At 51.7% G+C, this 14,566-nt stretch overlaps 1 protein-coding gene across 2 annotated transcripts in view; it reads left to right on the top strand.

The window, feature by feature from the left end:
• Positions 1 to 14,566, top strand: part of DPYSL3 (dihydropyrimidinase like 3) — a 36,274-nt gene that overhangs the window by 8,551 nt on the left and 13,157 nt on the right. Inside the window, exons 1-3 of one of the 2 annotated variants that reach the window (XM_032196708.1) lie at positions 4,481 to 4,590; positions 11,943 to 12,031; positions 13,744 to 13,928. In XM_032196708.1, coding sequence (XP_032052599.1) covers positions 4,552 to 4,590; positions 11,943 to 12,031; positions 13,744 to 13,928 — 313 coding nt within the window. In that variant the 5' untranslated portion in view covers positions 4,481 to 4,551. Of the gene's footprint in view, positions 1 to 4,480; positions 4,591 to 11,942; positions 12,032 to 13,743; positions 13,929 to 14,566 lie in introns of those variants that run through there. The other variant, XM_032196707.1, reaches the window with a different exon arrangement.

The following is a 14,566-nucleotide window of genomic DNA, read 5'->3' as shown; positions in this document are numbered from 1 at the left end:
TCCTGGGAGGCTGTGGTTGTGTTAATGCTAATACATTAATGTTCATAGTCTGTCGTAAAACCAAGGTGTACACACTGCTCTGCTATGCTCTGTGCATTGCTGCTATGTTTCTAAAGGGGGAACTGGAGCAGGCAAGGTGCTGCTAATGCTGGTGGTGGCACTGGGCAGAGTGATGAGGACAGCGTCCCCATCCCACAGCCTTTGAGCTATCCTCTGGGCTGCCAGCCCTTGCCCAGCCTCTCCCTTGCATGGCTCACTGATCTCCCCAGGAGAGGAAGAGCACTTGCTGAGCCACCCAGTTCAGTGTTCTGCAGGATTAGGCTGTAACTGAATTAATTGGCCTTAAAGCAGCAGTCACTCATGTACACATATTAGCATATTCCATTTGACATGTTTGATTTCAACTTCATTTGTTTCTGGCAAAGAGAAGAACTAGCTCACCCTTGCCTTGATGTCTCCTCTGCATGCCTGCCTGCTCAGGGGTGCATGGCTCTGTTGCTGTGATGCAGGGATGGGTCTGTCTCTTGCAGTTTGGGCCTTTGTTCAGCTCTCAGAGGCCTTGCAGCCCTGTTGGGGCTGTGAGAATCCTCGGGGACATTTGTGAAAGCAGCAGTGTCCTGTTTGAGTGAGTGTCAGAGCTGGGGGCTGAAGAAGGCAGACTTGCTCGCGGGGTGGCTGGGCACCTGAAGGATTTAGTACTCATTTTTCTCAGGGAGTTAGTCATAAAGTGACTGTTTCCAGAGGTTTGTCACTTTTGAAGGCAGCAGTTAGGTCCTACTGTCATTATTTGAAATGTAGTTTTGTCACCATCTAGAATAGAATAGAAATAGAACAGAAATTCAAAGTACTTTTAAAATTATTATTCACTTATTTCCCTTTCTCTTCTCTCTCTCTCTTTTTTTTTTTTTTTTTTTTTTGACTATTTATCTTAAGCCTGGCTGGTTTTTCCAGCTGAAATGTGGTTCGGTAGGTGTTCATTTAACTGGTCTGTGGGGAAGTTGCTCACTGTTGGTGGGAATGAGCTCTGTCCCTGGGAGCAGCAGCCTGGAGTCCCCTGCCTGCCTGCGGCAGCCTCAGAGCAGGCAGGGCAGGGCGTGCGCTCTGGAGCTCAGTCTTGCTGTGCCTCTGAGCACCGGCTGTCCGAGTGTACTTGGGGGAAGCGAGGCATCTGGTCACTCACCAAGCCTGCAGACTGCCGGGCCTCTCAGCTGCAACTTGGAGCAAAAGCCCTCAGTGAAGGCTGCGTCAGGGTCACCTACCTTCCCTCTGTCTCTGGCCCTGTTTCAGTTCAGCTTGGGTGCAAGTTAGGAGTCCTGTCAAATTGGCTAAACTAACTAGCATTAGGCCTGTTCTTAATTGCTGCCTGTGAAGAGCGTAGGGTAGTCCACAGACCTCCGGTTGTCCACAGGCTGGGAACTGCTGTTTTAAGAGGGATGTTGTCTCGGTGTTTGCCGTGGGCACACTGGAGTTGCTATGGGCTCCTGATGTTCAAGGGCAGCCCCTTTCAGGGACTTCAGCTTTCTGGAGCCTCAAGTATGTTCTGTGAAGCAACATGTCTGCCAGGCTCTGGAGCTGGTTCATGAAGGTTTTGTGGATGGCATCACTGGTAGCCTCAGTCCAAAGGAGAAAGAAAAGAACAGTCCTGAAATTACTCTGGCTTCTGCTAATCCTTAATAAGACTGCAGATAAATTCTGGCTTGAACAATTGCTTTACCTAATGTCAGTTTGGACATGTGATTGAAATCATGGTAATCCAGCTGGGGTGGAATGGCAGTAATACGCAGTGCTTTTAACATGACAGTTCCTTGAAAACATCAAGTCCTGACCTGGAAATTTAGTTTGTTTCAGGCCATACATCTGTTATTTTTTCTCCTTGTTTCCACTGCCAAAGCCCCAATGTATATCCTAGCCAGGATAAAACTAAGCAGAGTTGTTCCACTGTGGAAAAACTTGTGTCACGGCCCCCCACCTGCCTTGTACAACATGGAAGCAGTCTCCTGCTGCCTCTTGGCAGACATCATGTGTGTCCAGCATGAACAGCTGAGCCTCAGATTCCTTCCCATTCGTGTCTGCTCCTGAGTGGGAGTTTGAAAGGCTGCAGAGCTCCATGTTGCCTCTGGGAGATCGTGTAGATGGTGGGAAAGCCAGTATGGCTGTAAGTACTTTTCAGTAACAGAGCCAGTGGGCTTTCTTCCCAGTTTCTTCTCACTCTGACTTTCAAGTTGAACGTCAGAGAATGGGAGAGCTGCAGCCAACAGCACTGATAGTATGGTCATCCTGTGAGCACTCATTGCATGGAGCCGGACACCCCCACAGGAGTAAGAGTGACTCCAGAGATGGGGAGAGGACAGAATGTGGAGAGCGCCAAAGGTCTGGGTCAGCCACCCCCTTCCTCCAGGACTACACAGACACACAGACAGACAGACACACACACTCACACACAAGAAAAAGGGTTGTGTGTGGTGGAAGTTCCCGGTGTGCTGGAATAGGAGTGCCTGACCAGCCTCTTGAGACAACACATCCTGCCAGAGGTTCCACCTAGAGAGAGCTCATCAGATGCGTTCCCATCTCTTGGATTCACTGTGCCCCAAGGTAGATCAGACTCTGAAAACTTGACTGTTAGGAGGGAGGAGGGGATGATTTTATGCAAAGAATACATACAGGAGAAAGGAGACTGCACGGGGATGAGCCACCCTGACACATCTGCTTAACATTATGACACTTGAGCCCTGATTTATTCCACCACTGGTTATATTCACTGTACCTCAGTTGTGTCTGTCTGTAAAAGCACCATTGATCACATCAATGTAAGACTGGTGGGACCTACTTTCATCCTTTGCACTAGAGCTGGGTCAGCAGCATCCTGGTCTTTACAGACATGTCTTGAGTCAACAGCTGAGCATTGATAGGCCATGGTCAGAGTTGGTTCCATTTCAAAGACAAAGTCCTTGCAGCAGCACATTCCTGTTCTTCTGCTCACACTACTGGTGTTCATTGCCATGCTCCTATCACCCACTGTGGCCATACATTAACATCTAACTGTGTGTTATCTCTGCAGGTTTTTCTCAGGAGGGTATGAGCTGTAAGAGTATTGCCATTTTGAAATAACTTTCCAAACGGCTCTGCCTGTTATTGAGGATGTTTTGAAGCATGTGAGTAACACCTTGCTGAGTGCACCTTGAAGAGGCCCTATGAAAAAGAAATCTTTTTCAGTGTTGAAAGTTTTGGGCCCCCAGCAGTGTAAAACACGCTATATATTTATGCAAGTGTCACACAGCAACGAGGAGGAAAGCACATCTCTTCAGAGGAAAGCTCTGAAATCACCATGTCTGGCCAGCATTCAGGGGGCTGATGCAAGTTCAGCTCCTGAAACTGAAAACTCAAGTCAGTAGCATATATCTGCGTAGTCATTTATCTAATTAACTGCTGCTTTTTTTGTTACTGACACCACACCAAATAACATGGTACTACAGAGCATGGGGATACCCTTAAACTTTCTAGAAAATAGGTGAATGAAGTTTCAGGAGGTTTGGCAATGAGGGTCAAGCACCTTTCTCACATGCCAGGCCTAGCTGGTCCAATCTCCCCAAAGTCCAGGACCAATTCTGGGTGCATCACAGCGTTGTGGCAGGAGCACTGCAGTCTGGTACTGTGTCTCCTACCCACCCCCTCCTTGGTCAAAGAGCCACCAGTCCAGTCCTGCTCCCCCATGCCCTTTCTGCCACCTGCAGACTGCTTCCCGCTGACTGCTGGGCTGCTCCAGCTGTGGGGCGGGATGCAGGAGGCAGTGGGCCAGCTGGGCCATGCAGCCCATGCAATTTTGCAGATGCCTCGGTTCTCCTGGCAGTGATAAGTAAATTATTGAAAGCTGCTGACTCACCTGAAGGCAGTGAAAGTTTTTTGGACTTAGCAGACGTGTGCATCCATTCAAACTTTCTGAGAGCTTCAGCAAGATCACATTTGAGGAAACACAGAGGCCATTTGTGCTGCCGACACTGGTAGTGTTTACATGGGGCACGAGGTTGTCAGAGTCAGGTGTGCACTGCGTTGTATTTTTGTTTCCAATACTTGTGCTTTTGAAGGAAACTCCAAGGTGATCCAGATGCACGCTGACACTACCAAATAACCTGCTCTTTTACAAACCTCTTTAATTTACTATTATCACCTTGACAATTTTTAGCTCGTGGGCAGCGCCGTTGGTGGCCAGCGCCCTCGGCTGCTGTCCAGGCTCGACCCAGGCACGGAGCCGGCCCCACGCAGGGCGGCCGCGCCGCTCGTCCTCGGCGGCCGTGCCCCGGAGCTGCCCCGGGCGGCGGGGGACGGGGGGCGGCGGGCGCTGCCCGGAGCCACTGAGCCGCGGCGGGCGAGCGGGGCCGGGCCCGGGGCGCCCCCTGGCGGCGGCGGGCGGGGCGGCGCGGGGCGGGCGGGGCGGGGCGGGGCGGGGCGGGCTCCGGTCCCCGGTGGCGGCGGGCACGGCGGGCGCGGCGCGGGCTCGCCTTTGTGCGGAGCCGGGCGGAGGGCAGCGCAGGCGGCGGCGGGCCGGGCAGCGCCATGTCGTACCAGGGCAAGAAGAACATCCCGCGCATCACGGTGCGTGCCCGCGGGCCGGGCGCGGCGGCGCCGCCGGTGCCCGGCTCCCCTTTGTGCGGCCGGGGCCGGGGCCGGGGGCGCGGGCGGCGGGAGCGGTGCGGGGCCGGGCCGGTGCCCGGCGCTGCGGGCCGGAGCGGCGGCGCGCAGACAAAGAGCCGCCGCCCGCGCAGGTGTCCGCGCTCGGCGGAGCCGCGCCCGGTGCCGGCGGCGGGGGCGCCCGGCGCTCCCCGCGCAGCGCCCGCGGGTCCAGCCCGACGGCCGCCCCGGGGCCGCCTCTCGCCGAGCCGTGACAGCGGCTGGGAGCGGCGCCCGGCCCGGGCTCGCGGCCCCGTCGCGTTCCGCGGGGCTCCCTCCCGGGGGGGGCAGCGGCCGCGGAGGCGTCGGCCGGGGGTGCGGGCGCTGCGGGCGGGCGCTCCCCGTGGGCAGCGCGGCCGGGGCCCGCCGGGAGGGGGCCGGGGCCGGGGCCGGGGTCCCGCGCGGGTTCCCATTGTCCCCAGCAGCGCGCAGCGGGAGCGCAGGTGGGGCGGGCGGGCGGCGAGCAGAAAGCCGCCGGGGCGGGGTTGCAGCCCGTCTGCTGTGCTCTTTATCCGTGCTCTGCGAGGTGCGCTCTGGATGCGGAGGCGCTGCGCTGGATCCGAGCTGATCTCTTTCTTGCTGCATCAGGTGCAGCGGTCCCCATTGCTGGCGCAGTAGTGCAGGGGACCACACCTACCGCGATCACAGCCCGTTCGTGCCACCTCAGCGAGAAGAAAGGCTGGCTGACATGTTTTCTTTGAAGCTGCAGGGAGGCCAGCTGCACGGGGGTCCCACGGGTGCCTCTCTGTGCCGATCTCTCTAGGGTTTTCATGCTCTGATCCAGCTCGCACCTTCCTTCGTGGGGTGCATCTGCTTTCATCCTGGCCCTCCCTGGAGGAGGCTGCATGGGGATTTATTTTTTTTTCTGGGAAAGCAATCAGGTCTTTCATCTTTTTGATGGCTTTCTGCTGACTTCATATGGCTCTTGTTTTTCCTCCTGAGGACAGCTTTGGCCTCTTGAAGAAAAAGAAAAGACAAAGCAGTCAAGCTTCATTGTGCTTTTTAATGTACAGATGTGAACAAATTACTCCCAAAGAAGCACAAAGGTCATTAACCACTATAAAAAGAAATTCTTTTGTCAACCCAGATTCTCAACCCAATTGCTTTAATAAGCAATATTACCTCTTTACAAATCTTGGCTTTTCAGTATCCCTAGACCAGTTACAAGAACATTATTGCTGGAGGTGGGATTTCCCCCATTCTCTGGGGCTTTTTCAGCAAGGACCTTTGTGATACAATTTACAGATATGGGGAACTTGTTCCTGCTCCTCTGGACACCATCAGGGACTTTCTCACCTCAGTGGTAACAAAGTCTCACAAGTTGCCTTTTTTTTTTTTTTTCTTTTCCTGTTAAATCCTTCCCTCAGCCTACTGACACTTAAAATGTTGCTGGTGAGTGGCATTTTTGGAGCTGACACCACAGGTGGTTCTCTCCTGTGACTTCTGCAGCTTGGCGAGGGCCCCCCAGGACTTGCTTGCCCTGCTTTGCAGCATCATCATGTTCTGGTTGGGGTGGTGGAAATTCTAAAATTCTGGTCAAATAGCCATATATTCCTGAACACATGCTTTGAGATCCAGGGGAAGCAATGAAGTGGAGTCTGTGTTTGGGTGGTCTTCTCTCATTTAATAGTACGGCAGAAAGAAAATCTCAGCTATGTTGGCTTCCCTCGAAGTAAGCCTCTGCAGTCTCCTTCTGCAGGTTATCCCTCCCCTGGGCATTGTGTCGATTGTTTGTTCCTCCTCCTGAGATTTCCACCCCAGAGTCTATTCTTGCCTGTCAAGACACACAGCAACCTTTGGGGATGACAGTCAGCTAAGCTGTGCTTGTTAGAAGAGAAATTTTGGAGACTGCATTGTGCCATTAGGATAGAAGATATCTCAAAGACCTTCAAAGCATCACAGTTGAGAGGTCAGGAGTATGAAGGTACACAGAGGAATGCTAGCAGGTAACTCACCCGTCAGTCTCAAATCTGATAGCACTGAGGCAGTGGCTGAGCCTGCAAGTGAAGGGAGTAGTAGTGCTTTCACCATATCTCTCGCCCCACAAACACACAGGTTTGGCTTTTGTGAAGGCATTGGAAATCTGAATGGTTTTACTTCCTGACAGCTATTGTTTGAACTGTCTAGCATAATTCTGGTGATGCACAAACACTCCCCTCTTATTTCCTCTCATACTCAACAGCATTGCCATCAGAATTAGCAGATAGTTTCTGACAGTGATCTGTAGAAAACAAGAGTTTGCCCGGTGGATCTGTTTGCAATTTCTGATCTTTTCTAGGAGAGCCATTTTAGTGCAGAAGCCAGAAGCTCAAGTGAAGGGTGCATGTGTTTTTGTGGGGCAAATTAGTGTGGAATTATTCCCAAACAGAACTGGAAAAGCCTGGTCAAAAGTAACATGTGGCAGAATGACAGACAAGACTGTAGCCATGAAGAAAGATTTGGAAATATGGGCAAATCTGTTGGTTGTGGTGTGGAGCAAACATGAGGAGGTGGGAGGGGAGGGTTATTGAATCTTTTTGTTTTTACAAGTGACTGCTTCATCAGCGTGGTAGGGTGTTGCTCTTCACTGGGCCTTTGGCAGTGCACAGTGCATCAGAGACCACTAAATGTGATGTTACTTTCCAGAAGTGTACTGGTGCTGGGATACCCAGCTCAGGAGAGAAGTCACCCTGAACTTTGTGTGTCTGTTGAGAGATTCTTTATTAGCTCCTTTTAAAAAAAAAATAAAATAAAATAAATTGTTTTGTTTTGCTTTACAAGATATAATCAAGATACTTCCTCTCTTTCTCTCCTTTCCTGCTGTTCACAAGATGTGAACATTCCCGCAGAAAGAGAAGTGGAAAACCAAAATGAGTAAATGCCCTGCTTTCACAAAATAGCTATTAAGGGAGCTGCTGGTTGAAATAAAATGTCCTGGTCTTTGTGCTTTGGTCACAAAAATCTTTTCCATCCCAGGTAGACTGGAGTTCCCATATCTTCTCATGGTGTGGGCCATGCCTGTCCCTTTCAGCTACCCTGTCACAGCCCACAGATGGCATCTCTGTGATGCTTCTGGAAACAGTGAGGTCTGCACAGGGAAGGCTAGCATCTTGTGTCAGGTGCAAGTGGGGAGAAAAGCCTTACTTACTGGGCAGAGTTTGGTAAACTGCCAGCCATTGCTGTGGTATTCGTTACCAGCTCACGTCATGGGGAAGAACATGTGCAGTTAGCAGTTCTGCTGGCCTTGCTATTCCAGCCTGGGGCTTTTCCACACTCTGGTGTGGTCCCTTAATAAGGAGACATCCAGCCGCTGGTGACACACCACAGCAATTAGTGTCTATTCTTTTTCAAGGGAAAGAGCAGTAAAGCCACACACCTGCTTCTGTGTTACCCTAATTACACCCCTGTGCTTTGTCAACAAGGTAAACACTATTCTTGGCTGGATCCAGCATCCTGCTGGAAGCAGCTGCCTCCCTTTCCTGCTGCAACCTCACACCAAGAAGAGATGCTAAGAGACCCCTGATACTTTGGGATCTCAGATGACCAGGTGATGCTTAAGAGCATAAGGAGCAGAGTGTGGGCAAGAGGGAATGGGTAATGGTTTTGTAAGCTTCTTAGCACTGATTCCAAATGCCAACAGGTGAAGGGACAGAGTGTCCAGCACAAAGGGCTGACCAGCAGAGGTGTTGGGTACCAGAGGTGATCCCACTGAGCCATGCAATGCTGTGCTGGAAGGATGCTTCCAGGCTGAGCTGTAGGGAGGTGCCTGTGCCTGCAGGAGTGGAGGCTCGTGACAGGCACTGCTCCTGTGACCCGAGGGCTGCCGCCAGCTGCCCAGAGACTGGCTGAGACGTGCAGTGGCATAGGCCAGGTAGACAAGCAGCAGCCTTGTGCCAGCAGCTGGGCAGAGCTGCCTGCAGCTGCGCTCAGGAACCACTTGCAGCCATGGCGCCACCCCGGCGTGTGGCCCTGGCAAGGAATCGGGCTTCCCCTTGCCATCTGCAGCCAGGGGCTGGGCGGGGGCCGTGGGGGTACGTGTGGCTCCATGCCGCTGCCAGGCCTGGAGGAGAGGAGCTGCCGTGGTGCCTGCCTGCTCCCTGCACAGGCAGAGCTTCGCGTCTGCTAACAATGGCTGGTGGCACAGCCTGACACGGGCTGGCAGGGGACACGGTGGGTGTGGAGAAGCACAGGCGAGCTCTGGCAGGGGAACAGTGTGCTAATTGTGATCTGAGGCTGCTCTGGATACGCGTGCTGCAGAAGCCTGTCTGTTAAGTCAGCCTTGTTTCCTCTTAACTGTTTCATCCTCTTCCTTTCCACTCCCCCCGCCTCTTCACATCTGGGTGTACCCCTGAATGATGCCCGAGCCTGTAGATGGGTTGTCATTGGGATTTTCCTTTTTTCACTGTGTTGTATTTTTTCCTCATGGTTAATGGGTGGGCGCTGGTGCAGCCCATGTCTCTCCTGTTCTCACGGGGATGGTCTGGTAGCCAGGCGTGGGGTGGGCACTGAGACAGAGCCCAGTCCCCTGAATGAAGGCCTTGTTCGTGCTCCAGCCGTAATGAGCCTAGCAGTTTTATTTGTGTACTAACCGAATTAGCACTGAGCAGCCCTTCATGTCTGCCACAAAGTGACCATTTGTATTTGAATGAAGGCATATTTTCTGACTTCATATTAACACTTTATTCAGCAATTGTCAAGTATTTCAGTCTCCTACTCCTCACACCATTAGTGCTTGTGTCCCTTTGCTTTCTCTGGTCTATGTGCAGGGAGAAGTGGTCAGCATCAGTGTTTGCTGGCGCTCTTGGCTCTAGTGAAATTGAACTCCAGGGCGCTCAGAAAGGCAAGTTGGAAGGTGCGAAGGGGGTAGGCAAGACATACCATGGTCTACTTGTGTTATTGGATCTGGACAGGTTGAATCTTTTATTGTCTCCTTGAGCAGGCTAGGTGAAGCCAAGTATGATCTGCCAGGGCATAGGGAACTGGACGTATGGGAGAAACTTTACATACAGTTGACTGGAATATAAAATGAGAATTTTCCTCCCTTTGTTTCTCATGATAGCCTTGATTCTTCTGTAGCTTATGCCTGATACTGTTGCTTGACTATTGCTATCTGCATTTTTTTATAGTGTTACTTAAATATTGATCATTTGCATTCCTAGAAGCCACAGCTTAGCTGTTTTCCACTGTGACTGACAGGCTATAAGGAAGTGGCTGTTGTCCCATTTCACTCCTTTTGGGTTTTCTGAACTTAAAACGACAGTACTGTTACTTAGATGACATTTATACAGATACAAAAGTGCCCTGTGCCAGGGAGGAGGAGAATCAGTGGTTCGTGAGCAGCATTGTTTGGGTCCAGAGCCCTGAGCCCCAAACCTGGGCATCATCTGAGGTGTGCTGCTGGGGAGAGGGGCAGCAGGCTGAGAGCTGGCTCCAAGACATGGCACTCCCAGGCCAGCATGCCCAGCTGGGCTGCTACCTCTACTGGACCCAAGGGTGGAAGATGCAAGCAAAGTGTGCCCACGATCCCAGTGTCACAAATCAAGGTAGTGTCTGCCTGTGCCAGCAGTGATTTGTTGCGCGTGGCTGCTGGAAGCTGTGCTGGGAGGTCTGCAACCAGCTCCATGCAAACCTCTGCTGGACCTGTGTGCCAGCTGCGTTCAGGAGAGAGGGGAGCAGAGCCTGGTCTGCTGCTGGGGAAGGACTGTGGGCAGGAGAGAATGGGGCACAGCTCCAGCCTGGTGCCACCATACCTGGTGGATATGGGTCCTGTTGTGCCTTCAGCTGTGCTGGAAGGGGACCTCGGGACACTGCAGGCTGTCAGTGCTGATGGGGTGACTGAGCCTGCTGCCCTGCCCAGCACCAAGCTGCAGCCAGGCAAGTGCATTGTGCCATGTGCTCCCTTCCCCACACAGTTTCTTTGTCTTGACCTGTATGAATGAGTTGCTGTATAAGGCACGTGGGCCTGGAGCTTTGGCTGATGTGAGACGCAAGGGTGTGAGGGAATTCTCTGGCTGCACATGACCACGGCCCGGTGATATTTCCAGAAATCGCCTTGGGGCAGGAGATGAAGAGCAGCAAGCCCAGCTCCCTCTAGAGGAATTAACTGTGTGGGAACCCCCCAGGATGCGCCTGCATGGGAGCCCTGCGAAGGGTTGCCAGCAGCTGCAGTCCAGGCTGGCACCATGGGAAGGACGGGACCTACTCACTCTCTGAAACCTGGGCTACAGGTGCTGGAGGGAGCTGAGGGGAATGTGGGGGGGGGAGCTTGAAAGGCAGAGGGCGGTTGGAGGTGTATTAAACAGTTAATGGAGCCTGCATATCCTCTGGAACAGCAAAACCAGCTCATGTCATCTGAATGCATGGTAGCCATGTGTGAGATCAGGTTGTTTGCCTTTGTACCACATGCAGCTCGTGTTAAGACTGGTGCAGGTGAAGGCAGAAGATGGACCTCAGATTCCTCAGGTTGGGATCTGTTTCCCATGTGACAGTGTCTGTTCTCTCCCCATAGTGTGTGCTGGGTTGTCCAGGCCCAAAAACAAATGCAGGAAGGGGCACAAGAGCAGTTCTGTTCTGGGTGCTCTTCTACTCCCTGTCTGTGCTCCTTTGGAGGTTTCTGGCCATTTATGTCAATAGAAAGGAGAAGAGAAGAGATGGTAAGTGATGAGATGGGAATAGAGTTCATTGCCTCCTGTGACATTGTGAAACACCTTGGAAGGACCACCATGAGCATTGCAGGGAAGGGACAGGTCCAACAACAAATGCATCATCTTCAGGGCTGCCTGTTCTGCCAGTGATCTTTGCAAGGTGTTAACAGATGAGAGAGACATAAATTATCATCTTCAGTGAAATGTATTTTGCACAGTATTTGGATCATATTTAAGGATGTAGGAAAGCTCTCGGTAACAAACTTCGTCTAAATACTGATATGTGACTTGTGCTTCCTCTGGAACTATTTGTGTAATGACCTGGTGCAAGAGGCTCTTGACTTTTTCCTGTATATTCTGTGGAAGCACATTTGCTATGTCCCCAGTGCCTCTCCTTTATACTCATTCCACCTCAGCGGTGTTCCTGGCAGCACCTATTCCCCTCAGAAACAGCCCCATGAGTTTGATTTTTTTCAGTCCTTGTGCTTGTCCTGTATTTTCAAGTGTCGGTGCAGATGTGAACTTTCTGCAGTTTCTGCTGTTGGGGTGAGCTGTGTGATGCAGTAGAAGAGCACCCAAGAAAGGCACTGTACCAACGCTGAGAAACGCATGCATCACCTGCTACTGACTACTGCTGTATTTTTCCCTTCACAGAGTGATCGTCTCCTCATTAAAGGAGGGAGAATAGTTAACGATGACCAGTCGTTCTATGCTGACATTTATATGGAAGATGGTCTCATAAAGTAAGTATGGGACTTCCATAGCATATTATTTCCATCTCCCCTTAAATTAGCTTCAGGTTGGATGGTTGTTGTTTTTTCATGGATGTGGTCTGCACCCTGCTTGCTGGCTGGTGAAACTTTACAGTTCACTTTGATTAGAGGCTCAGCTCTCCACAGTGTGTATGGGCACATATATGATGCTTGGCAGGTTTATACTGAATTGCAGCTGGGCTGGTGGCTTTGAGACATAGTGTCCATTGTACAACAAAGCTGTACCTAACTGAACCAGGAGAAACATTTGTCTTTGACTCCTGTTTTGCCTTGTTTCAACAGTATTAGCATGAGTGACCCTACCCAAGATCCCATTCGTTAGCACTACTGAGGACAGCACTGTGCTGCAGCCCATGTACTACCTACCTGAGATTTTCAGGAATTGCAAGCAAACCAACTTGTCTTCTATATTGATTTATCAGGGAAGACTGAAGAAGGCTTGATGAAAATAGGATTTCTGAAAGAAGAGATTTGAAGTGCTACATATGGGCAGATAAAGGGATTGAGGGGGCAGAGGCTGAGTAAAGGGAGATTCAGGTGACCTGTCCTGCAGGAGAGCTGGTGTGTCCAGAGAGGAGGATGTTGATTGCCCTCCAGAGAACTATCAGTAAGGGTGCTTTAAGCTATGAGAAGATTATGCTGGAGCCTTTTAGGTTTGCTGTTTTCAGAGGAAGTTTTTTCAAGCTGCAACAGGGGAGGTTCAGGCTGGACATCAGGAAGAGGTTCTTCACCGAGAGGGTGGTCATGCACTGGAACAGGCTCCCTGGGGATGCAGTTGTGGCACCAAGCCTGTCAGAGTTTATGAAGTGTTTGGACTGCACACTTAGTCATATGGTCTGAATTTTTGGGTACACCTGTGTGGTGCCAGGAGTTGGACTTGATCCTTACAGGCCCTTTCCAACTAGGGATATTCTCTGATTCTATGATTCTAAGTACTTGGGGTCTAGCTGCCTTCACTGCGGCATGGCCCTATTGTTAGCATCCTTCAGAGGGTGGGAGGACAGCAGGCGAGTAGGAAGGTCCCGTGGAGGGAGGACTCCTGCCATGCTCCTTGGGAGGAGCGTGAATCTGGTGCAGCCAGGCTGGGCTGTCAGATTGTGGCGCTGCAGCCCACTGCAGTGCGTACCCAGGGGAGGGGGCTGTCCTTCACCTACAGGACTTTGAAGTGGGAGCAGCATTGCCAGACCCTGCTGAGCCCTGAGCTGGCCTAGCAGCTGTGGCATTATGCTGAGAAATCATCTTTCTTTGTAAGTAAGCCTCAGACTTGAGCCTTACTTAGGGTGGGCGGAAGGACAGGGGAGAGGAGAGATTAGGGGTACTGCTTACTGGACGCAGGGCTGGTGTCCACTGCAGAGGTCCGCATCATGCCCATCAAACCGTGCTTCTGGCCTCCCCGAGCCAGTGCCTGCCCTGGACAGCAGGTGTCAACATAGCCACCACTGCAGCGGGCGGACAGATGGCAGCCTTCCCTGGACTGCGCAAATCTCAGTTTAGGTGGGCCAGACAATCCTGGGATTCTCTGCTCAGTGAGGTGGTTTCACCCCCAGTTCCTGGGAATGAGTGGGGCGTTTCTATCAGGTCAAGGGGGTGGCCTGGCTGCTCCCCACCTGGCTTGTCAACCGGTTGTGTTGTGGCTGGTTTTCTTTTGTGTGTGCCTCACCATCTTGATGTGGTCTCATCAGGCAGATTGGAGACAATCTGATTGTCCCTGGAGGGGTCAAAACCATAGAAGCCAATGGGAAGATGGTGATCCCTGGAGGAATTGATGTCCACACTCGCCTGCAGATGCCCTACAAGGGGATGACAGCAGTGGATGATTTCTTCCAAGGGACGAAAGCGGCCCTGGCTGGTGGAACTACAATGATCAGTGAGTGCAGAAGGCAGGTCTCGTGCAAAACAGCACCTGGCAGGCTTGGGCTTTTGAGAGCAAAGTACTGATACATTCAGTACTGTGACTCTGCATGCGATCTGTTTGATGTTGGTTTCCATATCTTCTGAAGATTTTTTCATTTTTTTAAAATGACTTTAGGAAGTCATGCAGGAGGGTACAGTCAAAGAGGGTTATGTTGAAGTTCCTCTTTAGGGCAGGAAGAATGTACAGATGACAACTGGCAGGGAGGATTTAGGGAAAAATCTGGAGGAAGGAGAAAGATTCTCAACAGTTGGTGTCAAGTTGATGTCATTCTCATTCTCTGGAAGAGGTAACTGGGAACATAAACACATCTGATACTTGTAAAAACAGGGGGGAGGGCTGAGGATGGGAGCCCCTCTGGGAGCTCAGAAACTTGCAGGTTTAGTGGCAGAGACTGGGCAGCCATCTCAGCACTGATGATCTCGCAGAGACTCACTCAAGGATGCTTGCTTTCCTTGCCAGGCTAGCCTGCATTTCTCCCTGCCTGCCTGGCACCTCTAATGGAAAAGCAATTGGAACAGGAAGTGCAGCCAACAGTGCACTCCAGCTTTTGCTACCAGTAACTTGTGGTGGTGCAGGTCTGGATGGAGCAG

The sequence above is a fragment of the Aythya fuligula genome, chromosome 14 (genome assembly GCF_009819795.1).
Source record: "Aythya fuligula isolate bAytFul2 chromosome 14, bAytFul2.pri, whole genome shotgun sequence".
Taxonomy (NCBI): Eukaryota; Metazoa; Chordata; class Aves; order Anseriformes; family Anatidae; genus Aythya; species Aythya fuligula.
The sequence above is the reverse complement of the archived record's forward strand: the minus strand, read 5'-3'. Positions and strand labels throughout refer to the sequence as shown.